At 35.4% G+C, this 15,909-nt stretch overlaps 1 protein-coding gene across 3 annotated transcripts; it reads right to left on the bottom strand.

Moving 5' to 3' along the window:
• Window positions 1–1,204: 1,204 nt before the first annotated feature.
• Window positions 1,205–15,155, bottom strand: MS4A13 (membrane spanning 4-domains A13). Of its 3 annotated transcripts, XM_008707459.1 has the most exons (5): window positions 15,027–15,155; window positions 11,579–11,644; window positions 10,541–10,660; window positions 6,047–6,142; window positions 1,205–1,317 (listed from the first exon to the last, which is right to left on the bottom strand). In XM_008707459.1, the coding sequence occupies exons 1-5, from the start codon at window positions 15,153–15,155 to the stop codon at window positions 1,255–1,257; spliced, it is 474 nt and encodes a 157-aa protein (XP_008705681.1). In that variant the 3' UTR covers window positions 1,205–1,254. The 3 variants fall into 3 exon arrangements, with proteins under 3 accessions (XP_008705681.1, XP_008705682.1, XP_008705683.1); XM_008707460.1 differs by lacking the exon at window positions 10,541–10,660; XM_008707461.1 differs by lacking the exons at window positions 10,541–10,660; window positions 11,579–11,644.
• Window positions 15,156–15,909: the final 754 nt, after the last annotated feature.

Raw genomic sequence — 15,909 nt, 5'->3', positions numbered from 1 at the left:
TTTGGTGTTTGCATAAGCTAATTTCATTTGAAATGTCTTCCCACTTCCTGTCTGCTTTGTAAACTAGGATTAATCCCTTGCTGAGAGGCTGTGTCCATCATAAAGCTTTATTCCCTCTCCCTCTTATTTTCCAACAAAAGGATTGTTAACTTTTCTGTGTTACTTCAATTTATTTTCATACTTCTGTTAATATATGTATGACACTGCATAGTCTTGATTTGTTACCATTTGTTTCTTCCCCTAAGACAAGAACTCTTTGTGGTGAGGTCCCTTATTAATCTTTGATACTCCTGAGTTTAATATAGTCATTGGCACACAGGAGACACTCGGTATGTGTTGAACTGATGGACCTACGCTGAACACTGAAATTCTTAGACCCATGAAATCTTTTTATAACAGTAGAGAACAACTGATGAAACCTCTTGAGAGACAAGGCAGAAAATAACAAAACAGCAGCACATTTAAAAGAGAGCTATATGAACTCAGTGGCAGGGTTAATACTGCTGAGCAAGGTTGTTTGAAGTTCTGTTCCCTGTTAGAAGAGATGGGGAATCTGAATTCAGAACAGATTTTTGGGAAATTCTCCTTATTATGGAAAAGGACCTTGTTTGCTTTGAAAAGCAATTGAACAGATGATCCAAGCAATGATAAGAAATAAGAAGCAAGGGAAATGAAGGGGGAAGAAAGACAGCAGAGACTTTCAGGGCAGAAAGGAACTTTAATGAGGAGAGGAGCAGTCAAAGAGGAACAATGAAGGGATTATGAGTTGGATGACTTCTGATTCATACTTTGTTCAGGTAGAAACTAGTTCAGGTAGAAGAACTCATACTGGAATGTACTCTTCACTTGTAGGCGCATAAATTATTTAAAGTTTTCCTGAGAATTACACAGTATCCTGCTCCGAGTCTTTATAGCCTGCACTCTGGAGACAATCACAAATCTTTATGGTCTCTTACAAAAGCTCTATTAGGGAGAGTTGACAGCTTCAGAGTTAGACACAGTTGACAGGTTCAGAGTACCTAGAAAATAAATTTTTCCTTGTAATAATATATTTAAATAGGGAAAAGCTTTCTACTTGGAGCCTACAAAAATATGTGCAGGGAAATTTCTTGAATACTGAGAAGAAAAACCCAACTTGTTTGTATTTTCTTTTGCACAAAATCTGTGGGCCTTGTAGCAGCCTTGTTATACAGAGATATCATTAGGGCCCACATCAGGTATGAGCACAGGAAAAATCTCCTATTTCTAAGGTTTTTAAAAAGAGCTCTCAGCTTCCTCTGTAACAGCTGTGAGAGTATCTTCATTATGATGACGACTCTGAAAAAAAAAATTAACCTCTTATAAATCATATCATGCTTCCTAAGATTATACATGTAACAAATACTTAGTTTTTTAAAAAAATAAGCAGTACTGATGTTTATAGAATAAAATGTTAAAGTGCCATGTGTCTCAACTCTACTTCGACCCACTCTCTTAATTCCTACTAGACATTTGTAACTTTTTTTTTAAGTAGGCTCCACACCCAATGTGGAGCCCAATGTTGGACTTGAACTCATACCCTGAGATCAAGACCCGGCCAGAAATCAACAGTTGGATGCTTAACCAACTGAGCTACCCAGGTACCCCAGGCACTTGTGACTTTTTGGCATACTTCCAAACTTTAACAACAACAAAAAATTCTTCTTGAACATGAACAGATGCCAGCACCCCAAAAGATACCTTGTCATGATATTTCCCAATTATTACCCATTTCTTCCTTCCAAAAGTAACTTGTCATTTTGACTTTTAGGTAATTAATTTTTTCTTTTCTTTCCAGTTTTACTAGCTTGCATCCCTCTGTAAACATTATAGTTCAGCTTTAGTTTTGCCTGGTTTCAAACTTCATCTGAATGGAATCATAAAGTATGCATTCTTTGGGTCTGACTTTCTTTCTTTTTTTTTTTAAAGATTTTATTTATTTATTTGACAGAGACAGACAGCGCAAGAGAGAACACAAGCAGGGGGAGTGGGAGAGGAAGAAGCAGGCTCCTAGTGGAGGAGCCTAATGTGGGGCTCGATCCCAGAATGCTGGGATCACGCCTTGAGCCAAAGGCAGACGCTTAATGACTGCGCCACCCAGGTGCCCCTGGGTCTGACTTCCTATATTTTACCATTATGTATGTGAGAGTCATCCATGTTGTTAATTATAGGTATAGTTCATTTTAATTACTATGTATAATTTTATTAGAGTAATGTACTTCAATATATTCACCATTCACCCATTTGCATTGTTTCCACTTTGGGACTATTATGAATAATATTGGTATTTTCTTGGAAGTGTATCTTAGTCCATCGCTCTCACATTTCTGTTGGGTATATACAAAAAACTAAAATTACTGACAGGGTATGCACATCTTAACTTTCCATAATAATGCGTTTTCAAAGTTGTTGTAATAATTTATATTCTAAGTAGGAGTGAGAGAGTTCTTTTGTCCATTGGCATTATCATCACTTAGAATTGTATTTTGAAACTTAATCATTCTGTTAGGAAATGAATATCTCAGTGCAGTTTTATTTTAATGTTATTATTGAAATGGTTGGATTTTTGTCTCACACCTTGCCATGAGTTTCCTATAGGTCTTGTATTTTATGTTCCTTCTTTGCCTATTAATACTTTCTGTATATTATCTTAATTTCTTTGTTATCTTATTATAATTTTTGAGTATTCTTAGTTATTAGTCTAGGAATTAGAACGTGCATCTTAATTTATCACAAACTGCTTCAGGTGCATGCCACTTTAATATATATGTGTATATATATATATATACACACACACACACATACTTTAAAATATAGAAACTTCATTCTCATGTAGCTCTATTCCTTCCACCTTGCTTTGTGCTATTATTGTCATGTATATTACACCTACATGTTATATACTCAACAATATAGTGTTATAATTTTTAATTTTATAATCTTATCTCTTAAAATTTCAGGGGAAAAAGGAGAGAATATATATCTATAGAACAGGGCTTAGCAAACTCTGGAATATGGACCCAATCTGGCCCACTACCTGTTTTGGAAAGTTTAACTGGAACAAAGCCATATCCATTCATTTATATATTGTCTGTGGCTGCTTTCATGCTGTAAGGTAGAGTTGAGGAATTGTGATAGTTGGAATTAAGGCTGATAATAACATGACTTTAAAATAAGGAGATTATTTTGGATTATCTGAGTGGGCCCAATGCAATTTATGCAATTGTCTTTTCCATCAGTTAAGAGAAGCACAAAAGTTATATTTATATTGTTTTTTTATAGTCATCTGCAATAATTACCTTTATTGATGCTCTTTATTTCTTCATGTGTTTTTGAGCTCCATCTCATATACCTTCTTTTCAGACTAAAAAAACTTCCTTTGGTGTTTCTTGTAAGGCAGTTCTCCTAGCCACACATTCTCTGTCTGCTCATCTGTGTGTGTCTTTATTTCCCCTCCGCGTCTGAATGGTTAGTTATAGGATACAGAATTCAGGCTTGACCGTTTTCCTCCAACACTTTGATGTGCCATCTCATTGACTTCAGGCCTCTGTTGTTTCTGATGAGAAGTCCGCTGTTAATCTTCCTGTGGTTCTATTGTATAGGAAATCATTTTTCTCTTGCTGCTCGAAAGATTTTCTCTCTTTTTTTAGTTCAGTTTGGATCTCAGATGTCTAGGAGTGAATCTGTTTGTGATTATTCTAATTGGAGGTTATTGAACTTCTTACATATGTAGAAGAATATTTTTCATCAAATTTAGGAAAATTTTGGCCATTATTTCTTAAGTATTTTTCCTGTTCCCTCATTTTCTGGGATTTTTATTATGTATACGTTGGTGTACTGGATGGTGTCCCAAAGGTCTCTGACATAATATTAATTTTTCTTCTCTTTATTCCCCGTTCTTCAGATTGGATGATCTATATCATTTTATCATGTTTGCTAATTTTGTCTTCTGTCAGCACAAATCTGCTATTCAGCCCCTCTGATGAGTATTTCATTTCAGTAACTGTATTTTTAAACTAAAGAATTTCCATTTGGTTCTTTTTAATAATTTATATTTTTTATATAAATTATATAAAATATAGTAATATTTTAAAAATATTTTTAAAAATATAAAATATTATAGAAAATATAAAAATATGTTAAATATTTTAAAATACATAAAATATATTTATATTTTATTTATATTATTATTTATTAAAAATTAATAGCTTTATTGAGATATAACTGATATACAAAGAACTGTACGTATTTAATGGGTGCAATTAGACAAATTTAAACATACGCAAACACCATGATACCATCACCACAATCAAGGTAATAGACATCCATACTCTGATGAATCATTATTATCATTTTTAATGTTAACGTTAATTAACATTAATATTTTTAACATTTTTTCTTTAGTTCTTTAAAGTCTTTCTTTGTGAAGCCCAACATTTGTCATTCTCTTCCCCCCAAAACCTGTAGCTACTGACTGTTTTCAAGTGTATATGTCACCATTTCCTGTTCTTTGCACATCATATTTTTGTTGTTGTTGAAAGATGGACATTTTAGACAATATATTGTAGTGACTCTGGATTCTGATTCCCTTATCTTCCCCCCAGAGTGGTTGTTATTACCACCTTTTGTGACTTGCCTGTACTAATTTTGTGGAGTCTGTGTCCCTTGACTGCGTGGCCTTTGATATATCTACTTATGTTTCTCATTTATTTAAATTCATGTTTTTGTTTTTAAGATTGGTTTAATGGGGTTCTCCCCTGGTCAGCGTAAGTAGTCAGCCAATGACTGGTCAGAGGTTGTGATTAAACACCATGTTAAGGGCTGCACCGTGTCCCCCTAAATTCATATATGTTAAAGTCCTCACTCCCAGTACCTCAGAATCTCACTGTATTTGGAGATAGAGTCTTTAAAACAGTAACAAAGTCATAATAAAGTCATTAGGGTGGGCTTTCATCCAATCCAAATATTTACTAGTCTTACATATAAAGATCATTGTTTATAATTTATATACACATAAATATCTATATAGATATAGATCTATATTTGTTAATTGTCCACAATTTGTTAATTGTCTCCTCCACTGAAAAGAAAACTTCCTGATGGCAGGGATGTTGTCTTGTTAATCATTGCATCCTTATGCCTATTACAATGCCTAGTAAATAGTAGGCCCTCCATAAATATTTGTGAAAGAATGAATGAGTCTAGATATCTAGTTTCTTTCTTTTTTTTTTTCTTGAGAGAAAAAGAGCACAGCACACAAGAATGGGGTAGAGATGAGCAGAGAAAGTGAGAGAGAGAATCCATGCCCAGTGTGAAGCCCTACATAGGCTTTGATCTCATGACCCTGAGATTATGACCTTATCAGAAATCAAAAGTTGGATGTTTAACCAACTGAGCAACCCAGGAACCCTGATACCTAGTTTTTTTTTAAGCTTGTGATAAAATAATCATTCTCATAAGCTTTTGTAGTACTGTGGATTATTACAGCATTTAGGGATGTTATCAAACTTGTCATTACACTTCTAGGAATCAACTACCTACAGAAATACTAGTCTTACATGTAAAGATTGTTGTTTATAATTAAAAAAAAATGGAAAAAAGCTAAATATGCAGCAAGAAAAAAATGTCAAAAGAAATACTAAGGAAAAGTATGACGCTACTAAAAGCCATTGTTTTGTTTTATAATGAAAAGATGTTTATGATAGTTGAGAAAAATCATGTGACAAATATGAATATGATCACACGAGTAGTAAACAAGGAAACTGTGTGTGTGTCTCTGTCTTTTTTGTTTACACGTGGATGTGTGGGTATGAGGACTACAGTAAAAGGACAATAACTTTTTACTCTACAATTTTACTTTATAGTTTCATGTATTATGTTGTAACTTTATAAACAATAAAAGGGAAGATTTTAAAGGAAATATTGTGACATATTCCATTTTCTGAGTTCTAACATATTATATCATCTCTTTATAGACTGTATGTGCTAGAAATCAGCATCTTTTGATTTGCTAGAAGAGATAAACACTTACCAAACCAACACAGCCAAAGATTGAGTATGCTAATGCAATAGAAAATTCCAAGGGGTAAGATATCAGTAAAATCCGTGAAACTTCCCTTCCAAGTTTCTGAAACCAGAAAACAAGGAGAAATCTTGCATTATTATCTTTAATAAGTGTAAATATGTTCATATCAGGAGCTCCTACCATGAGTCTCAAGGAAAACAGGAAAAATAAATAAGCTTTCACCATTCGACTTCGTCATCTCTACTACTTTGCCTTCCGCTCTACTTTTCCCACCCTTAATTCCCCCTGCTCATTAGCTTCAGCTTTCACTGGTGGTCTTCATCACTCAGCATTCTTGTCTCACTTCTTACAAGTTTTCATTCTCATTATTCTCTTCATGACAGAGTCTCTATCTGTTGGGGTTAATGTAGAGCATGAAATCGTCCATGATTCCTGGCTTGCTAAAATGTAACACAGAGGTCGCTGGGGGTAAGGGAAGGTTTTGAAGAAGGGCGTAGGCCTTTGGAATGCTGAGGCCTGCGTGACCACTCTGCGGTGGGAATGCTGCAGGGAGCTGCCTTCCCAAAGTTTTCTTGGCCCAATTCTCCCAAACAGCCGCCCTGTGATTTAAGAGATGCGTGCATTGTCCCCTAGGCTATGTTTAGTAGAACTAGTAGAACATGCAGATTAGCATATTGTATCTTCCCCATAAACAGATCCTCCTAGTTCCAGTAAGATCCCTTGTCACACATCACATGTTTGAGAAACAGTGATAAAGATTTATGATTATCTTGAAGGACCAATAAAGGCGGGGGCAAAGAAGGACAAAGGGTCTTTGTCTCTGAGCGTTGACCGCCTTGCCTTCTCCCCTCTTTCAGGGCAAAGTTTGGAGTAATCTTTCATCTGTCGGTACAGGGATTGCTGGCCATTTCCGGCATCTATCCAAGCTCTTCAGTCCATAAGATTTGACTCTCTGTCTCCAGTGATAAGATGGCTACTAAAAGAGTTTATCAAGCAATTCTCATATATTAAAACAACTGTTATTAATTACAGACTTACTTAAATTTGTATGTGCGGTGATAAAAATCTCACATAGAAATTACTGTAACGTGATGTGGAGGGATGAGTAAAACCTCAACCAACAACATCTCACTTGGAAGTATACAGTGATTATGATTTTGCTGGGATAATAAAGCAGATCTGTTGTGATCAGAAAGATATTTTCAACTACATATCAGGATGAATGATGTTGGTCCTAATCCTGAAAATAAATGTAGCTTTGTGCTGGCTGTAGAAAGACAAGAATGATATCCAGACCTGGAAAGAATAACTTTACAATCTCTCTCCTTCAAATCTTTCTCTTTCTCTGTTTTTGTTGGGCTTACTTAATATCTTTTATGCAAGAAACTATTAGGTGGTAGGGAGTAGATGGTAAGAATGAAATGACAAAAAATTCCTACTTTCTCAAGGTTTATATTCAAGTAGAAAAGACAAAAAGATAATATAAGGTAACATATAATAAGGTTAAATATGTCAGAATGGATAAAAACTTGCTCAGGAATTTTAGAGGACAGGAGATTTGCCCTAAGCCTTTCATATCCAGGAATGCTTCATAAAGAGGTAAGACATTGCGAAGAAGAGTAAGACTGAGAAAAATGAAGGAGGGAAGCAACATTCTAGGCAGCTTTAAATTTTCATTTACTGTTTTTTTTGTGGCTTATCCTGTTCCAGTAAAAATGTAATAGCATACATTGAAAGTGTGACAAAATAATTAAGAAATGGAGACATAAAATAAAAACAGTAATAAAGCTAAAATACATATCACATGACCTATGGTTTGATAATGTGAGCAAAAAAATGAATGCAAGAATGAACATGTTTTAAGAAAATGATAAAGCGAGTTTAACTCAGGTATGGGAGTGTATGATAGTAACAGGAGGATAAAGAAAAGACTTTAGAGGGTTTGAAATATCGTTACTTTATCAGAATTCTGATTTAATTTTGTTGTCAGAAACACAATTGTAGCATTTTAGCTGAGAAGTACTGGTGACCTCTTTGTTGCCAAGATTGTAAAATCTGTCCACAAAAAGATTTGTTGCCAAGATTGTAAAGATTTGTCCACATTCCTTAACTTGTATATGTTAGTGTTATTCTCAGACAAATTCTGCCCCTGAAAATAGCAAGATATCCATCTGCCAGAGAAGTTCAAACAGGCAAACAACACAGTGACTGAGTTCTCCACAGGCGACTTAAGCCTTTGATTCTAGCATAAGTCATTAAGTGTCCTTTTCTTGCTTAAGTCAATTTGGGTTGTATTTCCTGTGACAACTAAGAGAGCCCTAGTTAATAAAAATTAAAATAAATAATAAACAATACTTGGTAATTGGGAAGATAATGGAGAGAGAAGGGTGAAGGATTACATCAAGGTTTTCAGCTTTAGAGGCTGAAATAAGAGAGTCTTGCAGCACAGTACTCTTGAGGAGGCAGAAGCTTTCCATTTTCTATCTGTTGAATTTGAGATGGTGACAACAGAAGCATATCGAAGCGGAAACCTCAAGCTGGCCATTAGAATAACAGGCCTGGAGTCTGGGAGACAAAACAGTTTAACAGGTATGTGTTAGCACTTTCTCTGTTGGAACAAAGAAGTTAAGAAACTTGTCCACAGGGTCACACACAGAGTACTGAAGACAGCGTTTGAATAAAGTCAGTCTGGTTCTGGATTTAGACTATCAACCATTTTGCTATAAGAGAAGTATGTTTCAGAGGCATGCACTTTTTGGGATAGCCGAACGTACCTGGGAACACTGATAACTCGAAGAGTTTTTGGGTTTAGCCAAGCAGCTTGCTTATATTAGAAAAGCTGGCATGTGGAAAATCTTGTAAAATGTTGGCTGCCTTAGGAAATGTAGGAATAGGATTCTATAATGCCTCTAAGAGAAGATTGTGGGTTAGAGATGTAGGTCTAATATATAAATTCACTCATGTAATTAATCACCACAAACAAAACTGAAACTTCTGCATTTGGGAGATTGTGAAATTGATCATTAATACTGAGTTCAGATAAATACAGTCTACAGTGGTTTGTAATACTGCTTGCAAAAGGGGAGTCCTGGAAATTATGCCATTATTATCTTAAACTAATCATTATAAGCTTATGAGTAAGAGTGGTCAGCTAAATAATTTGATACAATCCTCCACTTAACCTAATTCTTCCTCCTTATCTCTGCCACCAAAATTAGAATTGAAGATTCCCAGAATGAATTTCCAGAGAAAATGGAGAATTTTCTTACAATGTATAGGGAAAATCTGATGCGTACTTATTTAAATCAATCCATCGTTCATTACACACAATCCATTTTGGGGTACTACTGCATCTTCTCTCATCCTTTCATTGTCCTCCAGGCTTTTGTTCTTCATGCTAGGATTCCTTCCACTGATGGTCCCTTTATAATATGGTGCAGGTATAGAGAGAGGAAAGTTGAGGTAGGGGAGCAGGAAGTTTGCCTCATCTACGATGATTCTTCTCTATAGAATTATTTTTGAATTAAAATTTCCAAGTTGTTATTTTTTGTTTTGCTGTTCAACAATAAAGAGGAGCTCTACTCTAATATAACATATTCTCATTTGAAAGTCTTCTGCAGCACTAATATTCTGTAATTCTGAGTTTAAAGCCAACACAATTGAAATAAATCAGTTGTGATATCAGTAGAGATATTCACATTTACTGGAGAATGTTACTATCTTAAGAAGAAATACAGTTATTTCTCTGGTACAAAGTATGTAATTGGATATTCCATTAAACAGAAACAAGACAGATTCACGCACACTTAGCATTTGAGCACATAAAGCTTTTCATGTGAGACACAAAAGTAAGCTGTTTATGGGGACGCCTGGGTGGCTCAGTTGGTTGAGCATCTGACTCTTGATATTGGCTCAGGTCATGATCTTAGGGTCTCAGGATGGAGTCCCACATTGGGCTCCACACTCAGCGGACAGTCTGCTTGAGGACTCTCTCCCTCTGCCTCTCCCCCCACTTGCACTCTCTCTCTTTCTTTCTAAAATAAATAATTAAATCTTAAAAAAAAAATAGGCTATGTATGAAAAGCTCTGTGTTAAGCCAGAAACTACCAGGTGTCTACAATTCCAAATACATGCATCAGTAGCAGAATTCTTCTGTTGATTTTAGGAATGGTTTTAAGGTCTAGGATTATACTTTTCTTTCATTAACAGAATCATCAGGGACCCCATGCCTAATGCATATACACTTATCACTGAAGCTTTCACATTATCTACTTGCTTTACTTTAATTGGGCATGTCAGGAATTCAAACATTCTATTAATATTTACCAAAAAAATCATGTTAGGATTACTTTTGAATGGAAACTTTCGATCAAGAGCTTACTACTTAAAGCAAAGAATTTCATGAAGACTAATAAAAGCCTTATTTCACCTCCAAAGGCTTTAAAACCTTGGAAGACAATTGTTTGAAATTAAGATGTTCCTAAAGAATTGGTCACTTACTGCTTGTCCATAATTCCTATATGACACGGAATTAAAAGAAGACAACTCAATTGTTGTTAGAATTGATGCAATAACTGCAACAATTATGCAGAAGATGTTCATGATCAAAGCAAACGTAATCTGTAAAGAAGACACATGGTAAGCTTGTTATAGTCTGAATAAACAGCTTAAACAGTTTGTATTGCTGAAAAAAAATCATTTCGTCAAAACTCTGATCTAGTTTCTGAAGCTTTAGAGGTGCTGGAATGTGTGCCGTTAGAATAAAATATTTTTCTTGTTTACATGAAACCCAGTTAATCTGGAGGGAACAGGGAAATATCACACCAATAAGCATCGGTCTTCCATTTGGGCTAAAGAATGTTGTATTTTACAATCTTCTGAATCATTTGGAAGAGAGTTTGTTAAGATAGGATTTGAACAAAAGGAGATCCACTGTAAAATGGAAAAAGAAACAAAAAAGGATGGAAAATGACTGCTTGTAGAAATAAGCCAAATAAGATTCAATGATTTTTAATTCAGGATTTTTACTCTCTAGGGAAATCCATCAATATTGTTGGATATGTTTTTATCTGTACAATTGTGAGATCAGACTCACTGATTTCTTAGCTCTAAGAGACTAAGATTTTTTTCTTTTCAGTATCTTACCTATACCATAGATGGATCTTCTCGACAGATCCTCTATTTTATTACAAGATATAATCCTGTTCCCAAACTAGATAGATAGGAAAATGAAGTTTTACAGTAATATTTTGTCTATATATAAAGGCATTATTAGGTCCTATTGAATTTTTTCTACTAGTGAAGTTCATACAATGTTAAAATAAGGTAGAACACCAAATCAAAAAAAACCCTGCATTTAAATTTAGAACCTTTATAATGATTCTAATTAATATAGAAAGTTTGTCTACATTAAGTTATGTGCTCCTACCTTTTCACTTAATTCTTTATTTTACAAGTAAGGGAGATTCCTTCATTGTTTAGATACTCACTAAAACCTACTTAGCTTGTGACAAGTGATTTCTAGGATACCTGAAGCACTCCACTTACCACGCCTTGAGTTGGATGCCTTGCTGCTCTTATCATGGAGACTCCTGCAACGATAAACTGGATATAAAAACATATTTATAAATACTCATTGACAATGCTCATCAACTTAAGTTGTATTTTTAACAACTCCCTCTTCCAGGTCAAATATTTTTAGAATACCAAGAGTAACAAAACATAAAGATGTTTCATAGAGGGGGTCAGGGCAAATTTCCATCATATAGTAATGAACTGAAAGCTAATAGCCGGGTCACTAATCATAGAAACACAGGGGACAGTGGGCCAAATTCAGGTTGTGGTATATGCCAAAGATGACTTAAAGAGTCCTGAATCAGGGGCCAAGTTTGCTTATATCTGTGCATGCTTTCTGAACTCATTTGATTATCATTTCAAATGCTATCTTTCCTAATAAAACGAAGCTTCTGATTTCAATTACTGTATACATATCCAAATGTGAAAAAAGTGGTTCATGAGTCTATTCCAAATTGAGTTTGTACAAAATATATCTCTTGAGGCTGTGGCCATTATTAAAGTAACAACTATAATTCATGTTTTTGCCTTTTTTTTTTTTTTTAAGAGTTTCCACTATTTCATACCAGGTTACTTTGTCTATTCCCGGAAGTGTAAACTTATGCCATGTTATTTGAAGGTGAGCTACATAATTCCCTTGGAACATTCCTTTTGTCTTATCTGTTTTAGTGGCTTTTACAAAGATCGAAGTCAAAGGATAATCTGTGGAAAACCAGCACTCATGCTATACCATCTATAGGAAGGCCAAACCTTAAAGCTTACTAACTCCTCCGGAATAACTTAAATTTACACACACAGCACTTCATTCTGTAATAAAAGCTGAGATTTCTAAGGAGGTACACCGTGAAAGGAAGAACTAATATAAAGATGAATTATGACCTGGAGTGCTCTGTAGCTAGATTACCAAACCAGGTGCTTCACAAAATGCCTGTCAAAGTTTATGACAGTTTTGTATTGGATTAAATTTAACTGAAATTTTAGATAACTTATTCTAGGAGCTACACATGCTATTTCTATAACATATACAATTAAACACTGAGGGACAGGAATCATTTATCTGGATTTTGTCTGCAAATTCACTATTGTTTTCTAAAGCAATGCTTTGACACTTGTGAGCCAATGTATAAAGGCAGGCCTTTATGCAGCCCTCTCAAGTTGTGCCCATTTTCTCTTTTAGCCCTTATAACACTGTTTCTAAGTGTGGGATAATGGTCTCCTTGCTCCTTATTACTTCCAATGCTTCTCTCTCCTCCAGCTTTGAATCAAGTGTCCTCAGATTCTATCACCCACTATCCATCCTGGTTGAAGTCATCAATTGATGACTTGGTCACTCTACTCTTGGTGATTTTAATTCCTGTCTCACTCTCTCTCTAACACCTCTTTATTTTTTTATTTTAAAGGTTTTTATTTATTTGTCAGAGAGAGAGAGAGAGAGAGCGCGTGCACACAAGCACAAGCAGGCGGAGCAGCAGGCAGAGGGAGAGAAGTCTCCCCGCTGAGCAAGGAGCCCGATGCAGGACTCCATCACAGGACTCTGGGATCATGACCTAAGTGGAAAGCAGACACTTAACCAACTGAGCCAGCCAGGCGTCCCACTCTAACACTTCCTGAACCTTGGTCATATATATATGAGCCTTCTAATACCTTGGTCGTATGGTTCTTTGAATTTCTCTTCTCTAATCTTCTGACCCCATCTTATCTCAGTCACTCACACCCATATTCATTCTCCTGTGCTTGTTTCTGCCTGTAAGTGTAACAGCTTTCAAATCTCAATTCCAGGTATCCCACTATGACCACCAGCTTCTATCTTTCTACATCATGTCCTGTAGTATCACAACACTAACAAACCTTAGAACCCATCTGGATCTATAACCAAGCTCCGCATCTCCCTGTTTTACTCTCTCCTTCACCAGCTTAAATTCCATGGTTAACTATTACACTCACTTATATACACTTTCAACTCCTTTGCACTGTTCTTGTTTGATCACAGATGCATGGTTAAATCCAAATCCTGGTTAAATGCGTATTCCTTCTCATTGAATGCCTGAACCCATGCAGCCAAATAGGACCTGAGAAAGACACACAACCATCTTGACCCATATCTCACTCCACAAATCCTGTTCCTAAAGCTTAAGTGAGCTCTCTTCAAACAACCAATCCATTATTCCATTCTCATTCTCAGCTCATGATCTGGCTTCCTAATTCACTGAGATATTTGAAGCCATCAGAAGAAAAGTTCCACAATCTCCCAATATCCCATCTACCTACCTATCAAAATTTGTCCTTTCTCTTTGTCCTCTACTTCTCCATCCTGTTACCCACTTTGGCACTATTTACATTAAAGATGGCTAATTCTTTCTTATGAGGGCTATCCTATACTTTGTGGGGTATTTAGCCATATCCTTGGCTTCTGCCTACTAGATGCCCACCCCAACTGTGAAAACCATAAATGTCTCCAGACATCACCAAATGTCCTCTGAGAGGCAAAACCACCTCTCATTGAGAACCACTGCTAGAGATGAACTGTCCATGAACCTAAGTATTTGTGTATTAAAAGTCATCATCTCTTGCCTACCCCAGTACAGGATTCTAACAATGCCTCCTTCCCTCCATTTATTCATATTGATTTTCTCTCTTTTGGTTCAGTCCCCTCAGTAAAAAACATACTTCCAACTTACTGAAACAAATAAGCGAACCTTGTTTTCACCCAAACTTCCTCCTGCTACTACCTCATTTCTCAATGCCACATTACACCACAGTCCTTAAAGAAGTTTTATTTGCTGTCTCTATAGTTCTTCTCCTTCCATTATTTCTTAAACCAACTTCAGTCAGGTTTTGCCTCACCATTCCACTGAAACTACTTGTCAAGTTTATTGATGACTCCCATCTTGCTAATTCTCAGCCCTATTTGGCAAAATAACAGAATTTAATATAGTTTATCTTTCCCCATTTGTTCACTCAGCTTTGAGGATGCCATACTCTTCAAATCTTCCTCTACTTTATGGCTGTCTAGAAACCACAGAAGAATGCAAGTAATGACAAATTTAGAAAGTGTGTGAGTATAGACTCATTTGTGTGAAGAAGGTAAGGACCCTAAATTTGAAAATTCATCATGCTAATGGATATTATGCTTAAGGTTCTTTGTCTTTCACATATCTAAAGACAATCCAACCTATGGTTGTCATTGTGTATTCACTCCTGTATCCACATCTCTTGTAACAGTACTGGTAAGTTGAAGGTACTAAAAAAACATGTGTTGAAAAAAGGAATTTGATTTTGAATAAATTACCAACATGGGATTTACTTACATAATTCTCCTGAAATCTCTGTTAAAAGACTGTTCCCTATCTTCCACTAGTGGCATGAACAGTATTTACTGAGTGATTAAATTATATAAATATATTCTACTCACAATAACTCCCCATAAAGAACATCCTGTTTTGTAAGTTATAGGTTCATATGTCCCAAAGACTCCTTTAATTTGTCCCATATACAAAATCAATAGGAAATACCACATGAAAACATGAAATATGCCAATCATAATCTGGACAGCCTGTAAGAAGAGAATGATATTAGTAACGAAACCATGTAATTTATAACATAATTCCAATAAGTGTTAACTATAAGAAATATACGATACTTTTATGAAAGATAAAAGTTAAATAGCAATGCACTTACCATGTATTTTCTGGACTGGTTAGGCCCAAAAGAAAGTCCTAACCAGGAAGTACTGAGGTTTACCAAATAGGAATCAGCCATTTTTGGAGTACCAGACTACTCAGTAATAATTCTAGTCAATTCTCCCATAAAAAAAGTTGACAGTCTGACTCTTACTACTGGCAATCCTCCCTACCTATCAAGTAATGGCATAAGAGGAGAATACTGAAGGTATTTGGGGGAAAATATGGTTATTAATCTATTTGGATACAGGAAGCCATGTATTCAATATATTCTTGCATATTAGTTTCTTGCATCTTTTAAAGGTTTACTTTTGCCTTTAAGGCATACTTGTTATGTATATTTATCACAAGCATGCTGGGGTGAGGTACAGTCCAACACATAGATACAAAGAATATCCAATGCAGACTTGCTTGTACAAGGTCTTCCTATTGGGTAGGAGATGTGTTGGTAGAGGGGAGAATTGTTACTCAACTTTAATTTGTAAGAAGATAATTATAATCTAAGTAAACATGTGCCAGTAAATTCATTTTTCAATTTATATGTGAACTGATATTTCCTATACTGAATCATATTTTTAATTGCTCTAAAAGTTTCAGAGGATTGGGGCACCTGGC

This window comes from Ursus maritimus, unplaced genomic scaffold, assembly GCF_017311325.1.
Source record: "Ursus maritimus isolate PB19 unplaced genomic scaffold, ASM1731132v1 scaffold_23, whole genome shotgun sequence".
NCBI classification, from domain to species: domain Eukaryota; kingdom Metazoa; phylum Chordata; class Mammalia; order Carnivora; family Ursidae; genus Ursus; species Ursus maritimus.
The sequence above is the reverse complement of the archived record's forward strand: the minus strand, read 5'-3'. Positions and strand labels throughout refer to the sequence as shown.

Bases quoted from the DNA above. Each gene is read 5' to 3' on its own strand.
- MS4A13 (XM_008707459.1), bottom strand. From the start codon at position 15,155: ATGATTGGCATATTTCATGTTTTCATGTGGTATTTCCTATTGATTTTG. The intron at 11,645-15,026 runs GTGAGTAGAATA...TTTTATATCCAG, and splicing joins GTTCTTTATGGGGAGTTATT to TTTATCGTTGCAGGAGTCTC. The intron at 6,143-10,540 runs GTAAGTGACCAA...TTCTGGTTTCAG, and splicing joins ATAGGAATTATGGACAAGCA to AAACTTGGAAGGGAAGTTTC.